The 18,083-nt window shown below is 38.9% G+C and overlaps 1 protein-coding gene across 1 annotated transcript; it reads left to right on the top strand.

The window, feature by feature from the left end:
• The first annotated feature begins 5,143 nt into the window (after window positions 1-5,143).
• LOC121072934 (FERM and PDZ domain-containing protein 2-like) lies at window positions 5,144-17,769 on the top strand. The gene is made up of 4 exons (XM_040563236.1): window positions 5,144-5,332; window positions 14,690-14,818; window positions 17,235-17,392; window positions 17,575-17,769. Exons 2-4 carry the CDS (start codon window positions 14,695-14,697, stop codon window positions 17,689-17,691), a joined length of 399 nt encoding a protein of 132 aa, XP_040419170.1. The 5' UTR covers window positions 5,144-5,332; window positions 14,690-14,694; the 3' UTR covers window positions 17,692-17,769.
• Window positions 17,770-18,083: the final 314 nt, after the last annotated feature.

Below are 18,083 nucleotides of genomic sequence, written 5' to 3'. Positions count from 1 at the left end.
AACATCTCCTTACTATTGGTTGTGGCACAAAAGTTCCATTTCACATGAGAAAGTGAAATGGAAATGTGCTAGAAACTCATTATAATCAAAAACCAAATTAACATAACACAGCCTGAAAAGTGTACAAAAAATGAACCAAGAATCACACATTCTAATTGTTGATAGCTTCATCAGACATTAAGATCTTTTAGTCTGATAACCATACAAATCAAAAGGAACCTAATAATAGAAACACTCTAACTGCTAGATTTTTTACTTAATTATGTCTTAAAAAGCAGCACAAAATCAACTTCAGGTAGGTGGAGGGAACTATTCCCTCTTTGAAGAGAACTAGAAAAAGGCACTAATTGCCAAATGTTGTTTTACAGTTGGATTCTGACTATTAGCAAATAATCATTAATTGATATTAAGATTTTTTTTAAGTAGTAATCAAAATCAATTGAGCAGTTGCTGGCTTTGGCAAATGTAACAGAGGGAAAGCAGCCACCGTGGGGCACCATGCGACAGGTTATAAACGTGTCTGTGATGGTGGGACCTTGTTCGTGGGGATACTTCAGGGACGCTTCAGCTCAGCCAAAGGGCCATTTCTGTGTGTCCAGTCAAGAAACTGTGTGTTGTCTGAAATGTCATTAATCTCGTTAACCCCTTCTTCACAGATCCTGCAAAGGTCTTCCTGAGCTGCCATAATTCCAGGAACAGTCTATTTATATTAGCTGGCGGACTGAGTAAATTGGCAGCAGAGTATGCACAATCAGGGAGGCATGCCCAGCCAACTGGAAATTGTTTGTGGAGAGAAGTGGAGTTTAACCATTAGGAAACAGTGCTTATGGTATCACACGCCTCATATTTCTACACACTGATACTAACACAGCACAGTGTTATATTTATATTACTAGTCAATTGAAATTTTGCATGGGCAAGCTTTCATAGAATTTAGGAAAAGTTCTTGGGGTCTGGCATTATCTGAGGACAATGTTAGACAGCATTAGACAGTGAGTTCACTGGGCTGGATTCTGGCAATATATTCTCTCTGTCACAACTAAAAATGTATTTTGGCACTTCAACTGTTGTAGAAAAAAACAATTTTCACTCTGTAAGTAAAGTGTTAATCTGCAATACACAAGTATATCTGAATGTATGCAGGCTTCATTGTGGTGGCCAAGAACAAACTAAAGACAGAATCTCTTTCCCAAGAGAGAGGAAAAATTTTTTTTTTTCCTTATAACCATATCGCTGCTGGATAAAATGTCTATTTTAAATGAAACATAGTGTATACACAGGGAATTCCATCACCATATTCCAGAAACCTTTAAAGAAGCTTCTCTCTTTCTTTTCCTTGGATTAATGCTATGAAGTTACAGTTCTTATTTAGTAAGTGACTCTATTACAGCTTGTGAAAATTTGGCCATTAAAAGATGCCAGCTTGTACCTTTTATCATGAAGCACTTGGTTCGTATCCTCTCTTCTTGTATCCTAGAAAGATGCATTGAAAGACATTTCATCGGAATACTGCCTAGCATTGAATTACTTTTGGGATCAGCAGAGCAGCAATCGGGTATTACAAACATCAACTACTTGTTCAATCATGTTTTATTGCCTCACATCACATCTCAAAAGCAGTGAAAGAAGCAAGAAGAAATTAAACAGATTGTATTAAAAAATGAGGTTTGAATTCGGTCTCATCTCATAGAACTTTCTGGAGATTTAGAAACTCTCAGGGGGTTGATGCAGCCTTTGCCAACTATTGTTCTTAAGGTAAACCAGTTACTGTCACCAGCGGCAGATAAGAATTGAATTATGCTGTCTTCCTGCCCCCTTCAAATACAAATTTAAAAAACACCCTCCTCCATTCCCAGTTTATTTTTTTCATTTACTTATGAGTTATTTCATAGAGAGAACCAGAATGTTCAGATATGTTTGTTCAGATATTAAACTGTAATTAATTTCCTTACTTAGATCCTTGCTTACATATTGACTTCTCTTTTTCTTCACAACTGAGATCAGGGCACACAGATCAGACCTGGTGTCTCATGAAGACTCTGATGTGAAATACCCCTGACTGCAAAGACCAGAACAAGAGCACAGACTCACATCCCTGTACTACTTTGCTAACCTAAATATAGATGACTGGACCTATTCCAATCTGCTTAGAAAGCACGTGGAAACAAATCTTTTAACTGTCTATATTGAGTATAGGGATGATGCATGGAAGTTCCCTGACAGAAGTAGTAAAATTCTGTTATATGACTTTGAGCAGACTTGAAACAAAAAGGGAGATTTTTTTGAAGGTTCAAGTGATCTCCATTTAGCTCTAACCACTCAAGCAGTTTGTGGTCCCCTCCATGGGACTCTGAACTAAAAACTGTTAAAACTTAACAAAAGTACCGTGAGTCTTCTCTGTTTAATAGAAACACCATGCCTGAGCTGTGACTGTAGTTTTGACAGCCTGTTTGTACCACCATCAGCGGAAAAGTAAATAATAATCCTCACCTTTATGTAAACTTTAAGAGCTTCCCACACTTCAGCTTCTGTGGGATGAAAAGGCATTAATGTCAGAGAATAATTGGATTCTAATCCTTGCCAGTTCTCAGAAAGCTGGACAGAACATAAGGGAGATCCTAAGCCTCCATCCAGCAGTTCCTCCACTGGGCTAAATAGTCTTTCATCTTGTTAGCGATCTAGTTACATAAACTTTGCCACAATCACATACATGTCACCTGTATACAGTAATGGATTCAATAGGTGAACTGAATGAATTCAGCTGAAGCTCTCATATTGTCTGTTTTGAGTTTGTGAGTCCGAAATACCACTTCGGTTCAGACTGAAGGTGAGTAATTTCCCCAAATGCTTGTTTTCAATGACTATTTAGAATCATGAAGGAACCAAGGGTAGGAATTTGGTTTCATGAATCCAGAACAATTGCTTACATCAACAGAACTATGACAGTTTCCCATCGGTGTTGATCAGTCAGAATCAGGCCCATGTTTTCACAAGAAGAATGGTCGAATCTTTTCTTAAAGTGATGGATCAGAAATTATTTAGTCATTTTGATTAGTTAATCAAATCAACATTTCTACCTGACTTAATGGGAGCATATTCACATAACACGTTATTTCTAGCAAAATGATTCAACAAGCCACATGCCCTATTAACTCTACAAAAAGCATCATACACACATCTACTTAAATAAAATTGGGTAGCTACAAATGCACCAGTGAAGAGACATAAAAAGATGAATGATGTGCCCAGTGCAAGAGTTCAGCAAAATGGATGTTTCTGTGATGTTTTGAATGAGGCAATATTGTATTTGTCACTGTCAGAAGAGAGGGATTTGCAGCAATTGAGATATGAGGTGATAAAAGCCTGAATAAATGTTGTTTACAGATTCATACAGAAGACCACAGCTTGTAACTTTTATTCAAAAGCACATGTCAAGGTCCAGATACAGTGGAAGAGTTGACTCAGGAAGAAGACCAAACTGAAGATGAATCACAGGGTATGTGCTTGGGATAACAGTGGTATCGTTCATGGTGACTAAGAAATAAAAAAGGAGTGAGAAATAAGGAAATGAGTGCTAACTTTATGGGTGCTAATTTTGGCCATATTGAACTTAAATGACTAGTTGTACGAAGACAGGCAAAGAGAGGCAATCCAAGCTGGACATGAAGAGAGAAATCTAAAGTGGAGACGTCTGTGAGGCATTGGCATTAAGATGGTAGCTGAAATTGGATTTGCAAATCACATTGCTCAGGGAAAAAGGGAGAAAGAATAAATAGATTCAGCTTTGTGGAATGCTTATACCAAGCTGGCAGGAGAAAGTGAAGTATCCTCCAGCTACTGCCCAGAAGAGCACTTTTGAAGGACAAGAATCAGGAGTGGAGACAATGAGAGTCCAAGGCAAGACAAGACATAAATAACATGGCTGAGCGTCAGCTGATAAATCAGACAGAATGAGGATCTAGTGTAATGATGACTTCAGCTTCTGGTGGCAAAATAATCTTGACTTGTGTCTACCACAGACACGGAGATCAAAAGAGATGGTTGCCTGATCTGAAAATTTTTTTGATGTAGCTTTTGACCTTTTGTATGTTACCACATTTTCTGCTCTGTCATCAAACTTTCGAGTGTCACTTTTAAAAATAAGATGCTGTCTGCTCTATCTGGATGTTAATGTTACCTTAGAAGGGGATATTTGACATTACAATACATAATACAGATTTTGATCATTTCTTCTGACTTTTTTTACCATTTGGAAGTAAATGAATGAAAAAATTTAGACTTTTTAGAGGCAGAGGGATTTTTATTTAGCTCAAACCAGAAGATAACTGTTTTGAAGACTGAAGGAATAAAACAGAATGCCAAGAGAAAGAGAATTGAGAAGAGTGGAGGAGCACTTAATATGAAGAGCTTCTTGAGTAAGTCCAACAGAAATTTTGCTAAGGTATTTTTTCCACTTTCTTATGCCCAGTTCACAGTTCATAGTTGCCTTGCAGCACCCCACAAGCTCCCTTTGCTCTGCTCTGGACAGAGCTACACTTTGCCATAATTAACCATTTTTTTTTCAGATCGGTCAATATAAAACAAACAAACAAAAAGGCTTCTTTCAGTTTCTTTTTTTTTTTTTTTTTTTTTTTTTTTTCTGCCAGGCAAACCCATCAAAATCCTATCTACATTGTTGATTCGGTCTGAAGGATTTTGCTGCTCACAAAAGACACACTCACCCCCTTAGCCCATGGGTCTGTGCTTTGGTGTATTCCTTCTGTCTGGATTGGCAGGGGGCTGAAAGTGACATCAGTCTACAGGGCTTTAGATGTAAGGCTCCCGTGTGCGTCAGGTAATCCAATTGAGTTCTTACATGTCGATGGACCCAGAGATTTATACTGAGCCACTTCCTAAAAGCTGACTCTATTACCTGGTGGGTGAACTATCGGGGAGGAAAAAAAAGAAAAAAAAAAAAAAGAAAGAAGAAAGAGTGTAAACAGCTTCAGCAGCCATGACGTTGCCTTCAACTTCAGACCAAGAGCTGCTAGGCTGGGCTTGCAAGCAAAAGAAGGAACCTTATTGCTTTCTGGCTTAGCCACCACTTGCCACGCCACACGGTGCTTAGTTACAAGGTATAAACAAAGCAGTAGAAGGAGAAGAAAGAAAGAGAGAGAGAGAAAGAGCAAAAGACAGAAAGAGAAAGAAAGAGCAAGACAGAAGCCAAGAAACAGAAGTCCCAAATATGATTACTGTGAAGTTTACAACTATGAAGATCTAAACCATCAGTATTGGACAAAAATACAGAAGATTTCAGACCATTCTGGATGCAGCATCTGTCCAACTTGTACAGGTAGGTTCTTACGTATTTCACTTCATTTCATTATCAATTTAATAAGTATTAAAGCATTCATCTTTTTCCTTTGTGGAGCAGTATCTAATATTTGCCCTGTTTTTTTCATTGTTGTTTTTTTAATGATAAAGTTTATTGCTTATTTCATTTCCCTCAAGCCATGAGCTAATTCCAATCAGGAGGATGCTTGCCTATATTAAAAGCAGTAGTACAGGGTTGGTCAGATTTTGCTCTAGCATACCCCTCCTGCCTTCTCCTGGGGTTAGAGACATTGACCTGTGGCAGAATTTCATTCATAAAAGTACAGAGTTCCTCAGCCTGTTTTTTTATTTTCTATTGAATGTAAAGGAATAGAAGAGGCTAAATCATTACTGCTTTTCTGGCAGGGATGAGTCTTCTTTTGTATAACACAGCTTATGTGATTCTGGAAAAAAATCATTTTAATATGTTTTTTATTCGTGGATTTATACTGATTACTATTTTTAAAAAACAGCACTCAACCCTCTACCCCAGAAAGATATGTTTCTGGTGGTTACAACCTAGGAGTAAAGAATCTCAGTTAGGAAACTGGTTTCCTCATTTCTTCTCTACTATTCTCTAATGTGTTTTTAGGCAAACACCTGTGTAACAGTTTGCAGCTTCTAAAATAGTAGCAACCTTATTTTATGGAAATCTTGGCACATACCTTGTAAAGATAACCAATTTAGAAATGTTTAGATTGAAATTCCAGAGGAGTAAAAATAGTGTTTACATCTGAAATGTAGATAGAAAACCGTATCATCCATGGTGATGTGGTAAAAGAAGGCTCTGAGACTTTCTCTGGTGATAGAGCCAGTCAGCAGTAACATCAAGATCAGAAGGTTTGGCTCTCTCTCTACTGCAAACAAACATTCAAATGCGACACTTTAAGGACCCCAAAACCAGCTTTAGATTACCTATCGAGAATTACATAATGCCTAAAAAAGGGCATAAGGCAATACACATAGAAATACTACTATGATGTTGAGTTCTGCTGTCCTGCTATTTCTGGCACTGCAGCAGCAGACAGCTTATCTTTGGAGCTTTAATAATTAGAGCATTACAATGTAGACAGCATTGGATTCAGTTCTAGGCCACCGGTGAATTATGCTTTCTTGTAAAATGAACTTTTTATGGAAGGTGCATGGAAAAAATAAATGGCAGCACTTCTCTATGACAGATATTCTGTGAGGTCCTTGGGGTTTGACGTCAGCCAGGGTGGAGGCGATAGATTGTATAAACTTAGCTAGAACAAACATTAGCACCACTTTCCTTTGAATGCAGGTATCCAGTGAGATGTTTCTATGCATTTCTATTGAAAGAATATCTATTTACATACTGACTGCAAACAGTATAACATTCTCTGAAATTTATAGTTAGGCTCCCTTTGAAATAAAGAAGAAATTGGAATTTGGGCCTGTAAGCCTGATTCAGTAGGATGGCAATTTTTTCTACATCTTCCTTTGGCATCAATAACATTGGGGTGGCACTATGTCTATGAGGAACAATGTCCATAGATCTTGTAACAAAGCCACATCTTTTTAACACCCTGGTCCATAAGAAGTTTGTGATTTCCTAGCAATGAAATCTGGCTCTTTTCAGAAATGAATTCTTATCCCCCTTGAGTGCTGAATACTTTCTAATAGTCTGGTTAATTTTCCTATTGATTAAAATGCATGCTTCCAGAAAGGAATAGAAATAAATTAATTTTACATAAGAGGGTGAAAATATATCATATAATGAATGCTGTATCAATACAACTATAACTTCTGTGGCATAATATAACTAACAAAGTTGTGCTTTGGCAACAAGGCAACTCCCTTATTGACTTGTCAGTGTTTACAGATTTGACTCCGCCTATCTATTTGAACAGAAACTTTTAATATTAAGTGTTTATTCAAATTACAAACCCATAAATTTCAACCCTGCATTTCAGAGAGTTGAATTTCATACTGAATGGAATTCATCTCTCTGGTATGAAGAACTCAGTATATTCTCTCCACAATAATAATTGAACAGTGAGTCAGAGGATAGAATTTGCATATGGAACATATGTGAATAAATCAGTTTATGATTGAAATTAATTTTAAACTCGATCTTTCAAAAATATACTCGTTTCAGTCTCTTCCAACTTTTCTTGTAGCTAAAATGTATTCATACTTTATGGACAAACAGCATACAGTAGGCTGTACTTAAGCAAAGTAATTAGCACTTATCCAGCTTTTGTCATGGTTATATTCCCATGTAAAACCTACGTTAACTTGTTGTGGATGATAGCATGAATCAAGAATTGATTTTAAATATATTGGAGGGTTACTGCAGTGGTCCTACCATGCACTCTGTACACAAGAAACTCAGTGTTTAAATTAGACGTTAAAAACATCGTAGTACACAGTAAGAGCATCTAGTCTCCCTAGACTCTTTTCTGTTTTGTTTCTCTAAAATATTCATGTATTTGTGATTAAGATATTACATTTATTTTCAATGCAGTTTTTCTGTATTTCCCCTGTGATTATCAGTAATAGTCATTAGTTTGGTGATAACAAAAACATTCCCTTAATTCAATTTTAACTGTATTTTAATATATTTTCTGTTTGTTGATTTACATGGGTTTTCAATTTTAAATATTATAGATGAATAGTACCTATAAAAACAATATATTTAGTTGTCATTTCTTAGTAAATCACTTCTATATTATGTTTTTGATAAGCATATATTTGTCTCTCATAAGAGTGCTGTTCTTCAAGCACAAAACGTAGCCTGGAGTATTAAACCAGAGCTGTCATTGATGCAACAGATGGAGTCAGGCGTGATCAAAAGCTCACAGCACTTTTGACGTGGTCAGTGTAAGACAGCTACAGACTGAAGTGATCTTCTTTCCTCTGTAGCCAATTGCACATTACAGCATTATGGATTGTTATGTATCAGATGCAAAATAAAACCAGGTTAGGGTTCTCATTGGTAGACAGCTTGGTACCAGCTTTTAGTGTCTCTTCAGTACCTCCTAGTTACCTAGTCTTAGTTGTCCTGGAGGTTGACACCTCTCAAACTGCCTATATAGCACAGCAAATTACAGGATTTGGACTTTTTTTTTTTTTTTATTAAGAAGCAGAAACCTTGGTGCCTTGAGGAACAAAAGACTGAGATCCTCATGAAAACCGTTCATTTAACAATACTTAAGTTTTGTACTCTTGAGTGGGGCAGAATTATTTTACTTATCCCAAACTTGTCTCCATGAGCCCTATGCAGACCCAGAACCAGTTTAATACATATGTGCTATGCAATTATCTTGTGCCACTATAAAAGGCAAGCTCTATTTTCCCATCTTGATCCAGAAATTATTCCGTACACCGAACATTTAATCTGTATGCACACTAGGATAATTTTCTCATTTCAAAAACATTTCTACACTCACATTTATAACTATATATTTAAGTGCATAAAGGACTGTGAAGAAAGATCAGCTAAGAATATTCCTATCTTATGGAATTCAGAGCGGTGATTCTGGCCTTGGTTCAGGTCCCTGCCACCGTGGCAGTGAAGTGACTTGGGGGAGGCAGAGGTAGCAGGATGGATGCTTGCTGCATCTGTTCCTTCTGCAGCTGTGGCTACAGAAGTGGTTCTGCCTTCATCATGCCACATCACCACACTGCTAGGCTCAGGACACACCATTCATGAATTCTGCAAACTTACTGTGGAACTATCACTGATGATTTCAAAACTATAGCTCTACCCAAATGTTAACGTAGGGCCTATTTTTAATCCCCCTCATTCTGTATTCCAGGTTTGATTTATTGCACAGCAAGTCCTGAGATAGGCTGCAAGAACCTTCCTCTGGGTAGTTGGAACACCTGACATTTACAAAGCTTGCCCTTAGTCAAATATTATTTGTCTTTTAATTTGCTTCTAGTCTTCACTTAATTTTCAGTCCCTCTCGAAGTTTCTGAACTCTTCTGTCATAGAGATGTAAAGATAGGAATTTATCACTGGATTTCTCTTAAACATAAGGCACTTCAAAAAGAGTTACCAGAAGGTATTAATCTTTGAGGAATGGAACCCCAGAGGAAAATGAAGAGCCAGGATAGACACACTGCTTTTATCTTGCTCAAAGTCCTCACCTGGGTGTGTCAGAGAATTTGTCATATTTGCATAACAGAAATGGGAGAGATTCTTAAAAATCAAGCTGTTTATTTCAAGTAGCAAATATAGAAACAATTTAGTTTTGAGAAATATGGACTTCATAGGTACATTTAAAAGTGCTTATGCTTACCATTGTGCACAAAGAATACTGAACAGAACCTTAGGCTTGCTGATGCTGATAGGAGTTTGCCATAGAATTGAATGGATTGGGATTTCATCTTAGCGCAGTTGTGCCCAAGGTCTTTACAGCAAGCTCTGTGAAGCCTCTGACAATATCATCGAAGACAGTACTTCATGCTCCCCTTATTACCACCTGAGTTGCTTTAAGAGAGGTATGAGCCTCATCCCCACAGGGGTTGAATCAGTGTTCCAGAGCTGAGGTTTGGACATAAGACACACAATTGCCAAACCTTTTCAGCCTTTAAAAACAGTCTACTTGCCCTCTAAAACCCAAGGAAAATGTTACTTCAAGTTGCTGTCTTTCCTGGCATTTGATCAGCTTTGATTTGAGAGCAGACTGCACATTATATTGCAGAATAGCGCCCAAGATCCTCTGGTTTAAGTCCTGGCTTCCAAAAAGTTTTTTTTCCCCAATTCTTGCTGCCACTGACACAAGTTTTGCCAGGGGCTATACCGAAGCAGGGTTGGGTCCTCTTGGTTTTGCTCATTTATTTACAGGACGTGTTTTTAGACAGTCAGGCAGGGACTGCTAGACATAGCAAAGGAATTGGTGTACAGCAGCTGAAAGGGACAGACGACTAAGAAAAACACTGTAGCTAGAAAAAGATGGCTAAAGACCAGCTATTTATAGACTTGTGTGTAGTCTTCTTGGTGTGTTCTTCAATGCAGCACAAGAAGAAACAATTCCTGGCCTCTAAGGCTGCCCTTGAAAGTGGCCAATGAAGATTTAGATACTCCCAGACAGTGTAACGCTTAAACAAAGCAAAATCAGTACTAGCCAACTTAGTGTGTCTTCATGTGCAGTGGGTTTGCACCAGCTTACAAGGACCGTTGTGTGCAGACAACTTTTTCTGGATATAGTGGTACAAATAGAAGAGGTTAGGTTGCAAACCCTCTCCCACTTGCCTGTCACTGCGAGTCTCCCCTCACATTCTCTCAGGGAGCTCAGGGGCTGAGGGTAGGAAACTCTCAGGCCGGTCAGAGGACTTCCTCATGGGGCCTCTCTCTGGCTCACTCACGTCAGAATCAGTTAGTCGCCTCTAGGAGGTGTCCTGTGATGGGCATTTATGTCCAAAACATAAAGAGGCAATAACCCTTTCTGACGCACAGCTCTTTACAAAATCTACATCTGTTCACACACTTAAGCAATTAAAAAGCTGATTAAGTTTCCACCAAGGTATTTTGCAATATACAGGACAGAGTAATGAAGCAGAACTGGATGTTCAGTCAGAAGAAAGGCAAGAACTCTACAAGAACATCTTCCAGGCAGTAAAAATTGAAATTCATTTCTGCCGTGGCAGAAAACTTTCCAGTCCACAGAATGCTTGGGTCCTACCCAAGCTTAATTACAGAGAATCACAGAATCACAGAATTGTAGAGGTTGGAAGGGACCTCAAGAGATCATCAGGTCCAACCCCCCTGCCAAAGCAGGTTCCCTAGAGGAGGTTGCCCAGGTAGGCGTCCAGACGGACTTACTCATGTTACCTTTTGCCTTTGTTTTGGTTTCATTTCCTGTTGTTCTTTAAGATGCCCAAATGGGGCAAATATGTTCTTGCTTCATGCCTTTGAAAGTATACCAGAAACAACCTGACCCAGTACTTTCAAAATCTAAACTCAATTCCTCCTTCCTCACCATCTTATTCACTGCTGTGTCCTGTGATCTCCCTTTTTCATCTGATTTTCCACTGGCATCCAGGTAATGGATTAAGACTTTCATTCTACAGAAACTCATTTCACAGCTGAAGCAACACCCCAGTAAAGTCCCTCTGATAGGCTGGAAAAGGGCTGTCCTTCAGTTAGGAATCCAGATGTGCCACTCCTCTTGACAATGTTGAATTCATGTAACTGTGTTTGATAAGGGAAAGTCAGTTTCCCTACACAAAATAATACTTTTAGCTCTTTTGTCATTTTTATACAGTCAATAAAGCAGCAACAGAAAAGATAAATGTTGACAAGAGCTAAGTTGCTCCTTACACTTTTACTAAATAAGATTGCCAAATCTAATAACTTCAAATTGCACATAAAGTGACCCTCACATATAAAATTACTCATGTGTGATTACTATTAAGTGTTAAATTGAGATGCAAAGCAGTACTTCATCATCTTTCATCATCAATTCTGTTTCTTTCATTGACCCTAGATTTCAGAGACTGCTTGGAGGAAAGCAGGACAAAAAAGACCATACCAAAACAGAATAAAACAATTCAAAAAGAAGTGAGATAAACAGATGGGTGTTTGTGGCAAAATGATGGGTTAGCCTCACCTCAGTGTACCTTTCATATCTATGCAAGAGTAGGTTAAAAATCTATTGACTTGAGAGGAAAATCTATTGACTTGAGCCAATCCATGTAATGAATGACCGTGTTGTAAAATGGAGAATGGGAAGGGTATTTCAGATTAATTTGCCTATTTGAATGGCACCAAAGATGCCATTACTTATCACAAATGCTTATCACTTTTAGCTTCTTTGAAGCTCAGAATTGTTTAGTTCTGGATCACAGCTTTTATTAAATTGAAGGACCATGAATATGTACAGTGCTACAATGATAATCATACCTTTATATCACTTTTACTCTCATATCACATACATACTGTAGGCTGGCTATAAAAATAAATTAAATTTCTTTTTTTCCCCAACCATTCACACAGTCACATTTTCGTGAAACATCATGTCGTGCTGGTCATGAAAACCAAATATTAAAAATACAGCCCACAGTCACAGGGCATTCCAAGCCTGTTTAAAAATCAGTTGCCAATATGCTTTTAAAATAACACACCGCTTAACTCTATATCATGCTAAAGCAATAATTTATTACACTTTAAAGAGATTCTTAGTTTCATGGCCATATAAGTTAATCATTATATTTGGAAGAAATTTGCACATCGTTGCTAGCAAAATTAATTTAATTCACACTGTGAATCTCAGTGATCTGAGACACTTTTACTCTTAGAAAAAACATTCACTACAAAAATTAAGCAGCTCTGCTGTAACTGCTGATTTCACTTTGGCTCTATAAAGATGTAATATCTAGACTCCAGTTAATCACTTATTTGAGTAACTTATGCTATTTAGAAATACCAGCACTGAAATCACTTGGTATAAGCACTTCCATCTAAAACAGTGCAGTGCTCCTTCCCCCAGTACGGTCTTGAATAAAACTGCACTAAGTATAGCCTGGTGGATTACCCATATGGAGAAGCCATACAGATTCTAGCTCTGGGGACATGAATTGATCGCTTAGTCCCAGTACCACAGGGTTGGGTGAAATGCTATCACAGTAATTTATCATTAAGAGATATGGTGACGGCTTAGATTAAGAAGATTTGTCTGTCTCTTCTAATTAAGGTTAGGTCCTTAAGAAGCTTTACTATCTCTTGAAGGCACAGAGACTAAAATTAGGACTCTGGTTCTGTTTAAAATGTCACTAGGTTGGTCCATAATCCCAGAGTGACTGCAGCAAGGGATCATTCTTCTAGTGTTGTGATTCCTTGTTTGGAAGCTAGTGAGCCAGGGCAAGACTCTACAAAGCAAAGCCTAAGCAGTCTATTAATCAGCAACAAGTTGGTCCTGCAGAACACTGTATTGCTCTTGCAGTGACTCCTTGGAGACTGCATAATAAATGGTAAGCTGACAAAAAGATCAGCAGTAAACTCTACTGAGGCAGGTAGCAAATGGTAGCAGTAAGTGGGCTGTGTACTGAGGGGGACAAAATGGTTGGGGGAAGATCTGTTTTCAGGCTGTGAGTGAAATCATTTCATGGTGGCACTTTCAAACCTATACATAACAGTAACATCCTAGGCTCTAGTGTCCTCACTTGGTGGCCTACAGACAATGTCAAAGTAATAGATGGACCGCTTCCAATTTTTTTCATTAGGCCCCTAAATGTACAGCACACAAAAAGCCTACACAACTCACTGTTACAGGATAGTAATAGCAAAAGTACAAATTAATTACAAAAACTTTCAGCAAATTTTAAGCATGGATAAGGCTTTCCTTCCAGATGTGTAGACCTAGAGCAGCTCTGCCTAGATTGGTACACTACAGAAACGTAAAACTGGTGACATGGGAAAATCAGACCCATTTATGCAGAACAAAACCTTCTTTTACAATATTTAGTAGGGTAAAACAGTCTGAGGAAAAGAAGCCTTAAGTCACATGGCAGTTTCTAGTTGCCCAGAATTAGAAAAATGTTCTTCCAATGGGTAAGACATTAAATTATGATTCACTGCAGGATGCCTTCCTCTAAATGATCTGATGCTGCATTGCAGCTGGCACAAAACAGGGAGAGTGCGTGGACCAACATTTTTCTGCAGCATTCCAGGTCTCAACGGGACAGTGTTCTGGGCGCCACTGAACTGCTATCAGCAGCATGCAGAGGGAATTACCTTTTAATTTGGTTCACTGAAACAAAGCCAGTTTTTATGTACACTGGTATGGATGAACTGCAAGTTCAAAGTCTTAAGTATCTGACCAAGAAAATCTCTCATCAATTAATTCAGTAAGAGCCTACAAGCTTTTACTGATCAACCTGCTGAATAAAGAACAAAACACAATTGCTCTGTTGGACTGTGTTTATAAATCCTTTATATTATATTGCATCTCTTTTGCTTTGCCGTGCTTTTCCTCTCAGATTATCCCCGTTGTGTATTTATAGAGAAGAGCATCCAATTAAGCAGCAAAATCAATGCCCTTCTTTCCAGATAACCATTCACAAACTCTGAACAGCACGTATTTATAAAGGATCTCCTGAGTAAATACGATTTGCCCCATACAATGTTGTAAATGGTTTTAATTGAGTAAAAAGGCTGAAAAAGATGACAGGAGGTCACTTAGTTCAGTCTCCTTTATTCACTCTTACTTAAATTAAGACATGGATAGACTATTCCTGCCTTTTGGCAACAAAGAAGCAGGGTGGTTCACAAAGGATTTCTTATTATGAGAGAAGGGTACAGCTGTAATCAGTATGGCTTGCTGTGAGCAGTCTACTCCAGCACATCCAAATCTGCTTTCTACTGCAGCAGCCATGAGCAGTTCCTGTGTGACACTGGCCGAGGTCCTGTGGGCAAAAGGAAGCCCTTTGGAAGAAGAAGATATATGGGCACTCTTGTACCTTGCCACAGTGCAGCTTCTGGAAGACCTTCACAAAGGTGAGGTGAAAAAGTGTCTTACCATTAGAAATGCCTTCCAGACTATTTTGGGGTTTTGAGGATTGGTTTGTGGGGTTGGTTTTTTGGTTTTGTGTTTGGTTGGTTGGTTGGTTGGTTGGTTTGATTTGGCTTGTTTGCTTGTTTGAGACAAAAAGCACTAGCAGGAGTAATAGCATACTTCTAATAACAATGAGAAGCCTTTCAGTGCTGCTGGGTTTGCATGCAAACTTCTGTGCCAACATGCAGGCTTTCACACAGTTATTTTTTTTCCTAAATTACACAGCAATTAATTAATCTAAGTAGAACTATAGATGGTGGAACAGGACAGAGGTGCCCTTCCTAACATCTGAATAACATACACACACAGAAAGGGCAGTGCCAGCTAGGATCACACCCTGCAAGTACTGAGAGAGAGAGAGGAGAACAGGCAAGTTCACATGGCTCCTCAGTCAGACTGTAAGAGACTTTTAGACAAGTGATGTGTAACTTCTGCTGTAGCTGGAGGGATGAACATTTATTAACAACCAAGTTTTAATGGACTGAACCACTCTAACAGGCTGACTGTATGATCAGTTCTCCATTATCTAGAGTAATCTAGCCAGACAATACAGGCACTAGGAACATGCAAAGGACTGCGGCACGGAGATACCTACCTGGATAAATTCAGCTCAGGTCCATCACTGCTTATTAACTCTGTGTCAAGACACTAAGCTGACCCTATGCTCTCCTGATCTCATTTCAAAAAAAGTCTGCTGAATTGAGATAATCAGCATGTGTTCCCTGAGCTGCACTTGATAAATTTATGGCATTATGATCAGAAGATGAAAACAAGAAGTCAGGATGCAGAACCAAGCTGGTTTATAGGTCAGGTGTGAGGCCACTCAATCACGTCTTTAGAGCTCAAGTCCAGAAGTGATGCCAAGTTTGACTCACTCTGAAGCTGAATCCCCAGTGCTCCAGTTTCTTGGAGGGCAGCAAAGGTGAACAGTCCCTGCACAGCGTCAGCCCAGTTAACTCAGGCAGAGCTCTGGCTCCACTTCTCCTAAGTGCAGCTATACTGCAACTTCTGGAGTCAGCCTCTTCCGAGGGCTAGTACTGCCGCATCTGTGTGGCACTGTGCTTGGTATAATGAATCCTGATAGACCTGGTGTTGGCCAGTACCAACTCGCTATAGCAACATTTCAGTGTGTTTGGGCACTGTGGTTAGTCAGGTAAGCTGACTGGTGGGCTGGCCAACATTACAGAAGGCCAGGTAATCTTCATTAAGACTAAAGTACAAGCTGGCTGTTTCTAAAACAGACACATTTCCCAGCATGTGCTGGTTGCATTTGAATACAATACTACAGAAATGGAGAAGGAACAAAGAAAAAAAACTAGCTGATAATTTTAAGACCTTCCTAGCTTAACGTTTTTACCCTTTGTTCCTTTTTTTCACAGTGTAAAGATCACCATGCACAAGAATTAAGTTGCCATTTTAAATATGTAACTTTTTAATTGCAAAAATACCAAAACATTTACGGCATGTTTTCAAAATCTTCTCCTATGGAGATCTGAATAGTTCCTATTCTCACTGGCTAGACTGAAGAGACTGGACCAATATAGCTAACTTTAAAAAAATTATTCAGTTACCCATATTTCCAGGAACAGTCTATCTAAATATTGCCATAGTTAATGCAGCTTTTCCTCTTTCTAAGTAAACAGATTGATCTTAGACTTTTTATCATGCGTTTTTAATGAATAGTTTAACCAAATCACTTGGATTCAGTTAACATATCCATGCAAGTGCAGAGTGTTTGCAGAAGACTGCACATCATCCTGCTTCCTTCTGCTTCAGACCACCGGGACTGTGGTCTCTGCAGTGGTTATTTTAAGGAGAACTCAGCACTTTACGAGAAGGAACCAGTCCATTGCTGAGACACCTTCACATGGATTTTTTAGGGAGCAGCAAGGGACAGGGAGCTCAGAGCCAAGCCTGGTTACAGGGGTGGCAGGGCAGGGGCCGTCCCATCCCACAGCCCACACGTAGGGTAGGCAGGGCAGGTCTGGCGGTGTCCCCTGAGAATGCAGACCAACACACAGCTCAGTGGTGACAAGGCAGGTCTATAAAATATGACAAGATCTTAACCAGAATCTGTGCATGGGATGTGATCCTGCCTTTCCTTAGGCTTCAGAAATCCACGAAAGTCAATACTGTTTTTATGTGTGAAATTCTGAGATGGAAATTAAGCCTTTAGCCATCACTAAAATCCAGATCACAAAATCAGCCAGGCATAAATGAACTTGACTCCACTGACTTCTCAGTATATCTCCAGGAAGCCTCAGTGATGGATTTTGCTATGGGGCTGAGGCCCCAGCGACATGACTTTCTGAGCTCACTGAATTCTGCAAGAACTCCACTGTCTTTAACGTTTTTCAGACCCTGCCATCTGTGTGCTTTGTCCATGGTCAGTACTACTGTCTGCTGAAGGAAATTTGTCCTTCCAAAACAATGCATCTCAGACAGAAGCTACCCCTTTCAGCGCACCAGAATTACTTCACAGGCAGAACAAAAACCAGCGCATCGGACTACCAAAGGTGAGGTATACTATAAAATAAATCTTGAGAGTACCTTTTAAAGAAAAGGCTGGGGCTTTAATAAAGCATACCAGGAATCTACTGTCAAAATCCATTTCTAATTACATTAAACAAATCAGGCTACAGTTAGAAAGACTTACATATAAAGACTTCAAAAAGGATTTCCTTTTCTGTTTTGACAGATGTTGGTGTATTCCCTAGGAATGACCCTCTACTGGTCAGCAGAGTATCAGGTTCCTCCAAACCAGGCCAGTAACACAGACATTTTTGTTTTCTTGTATTCTGTCTCATCTTGGTAGGTTTACAGATCGAGAGGCATAACATGAAGTCTCAGTAAGAGGGGGCTTCTTGTTTTGGACCACTAAGAAGAACATGGCTAATTGGAATGCTTGTGTCAAGGTCTAGACCTCACCAAAAATACAGGTTCATCCAATCAGGAATTCAGTTAGGCCTCTCATCTTTCCTTTCCTCTTTGAAAAGCAGAATTGTTCCTATTAAGATTAATTTTACTTTTCTTTTAAGAGTAAAGATTAGTTATTCAAAGACCATAATAAGAAATTTCCTGACAAGACAGGCAGGGCTAGAAGAAAAGCATCATGTCTGCATGATTCTGGTGCTCTGCTTTTTCAAAGAATGGGATGATGGAATACAAGCTAAAGAACTTTGCCCTTATTCCTGGACAAATTCTACC

This window comes from Cygnus olor, chromosome 7 (assembly GCF_009769625.2).
Source record: "Cygnus olor isolate bCygOlo1 chromosome 7, bCygOlo1.pri.v2, whole genome shotgun sequence".
In the NCBI taxonomy this organism is placed as follows: domain Eukaryota; kingdom Metazoa; phylum Chordata; class Aves; order Anseriformes; family Anatidae; genus Cygnus; species Cygnus olor.
The sequence above is the reverse complement of the archived record's forward strand: the minus strand, read 5'-3'. Positions and strand labels throughout refer to the sequence as shown.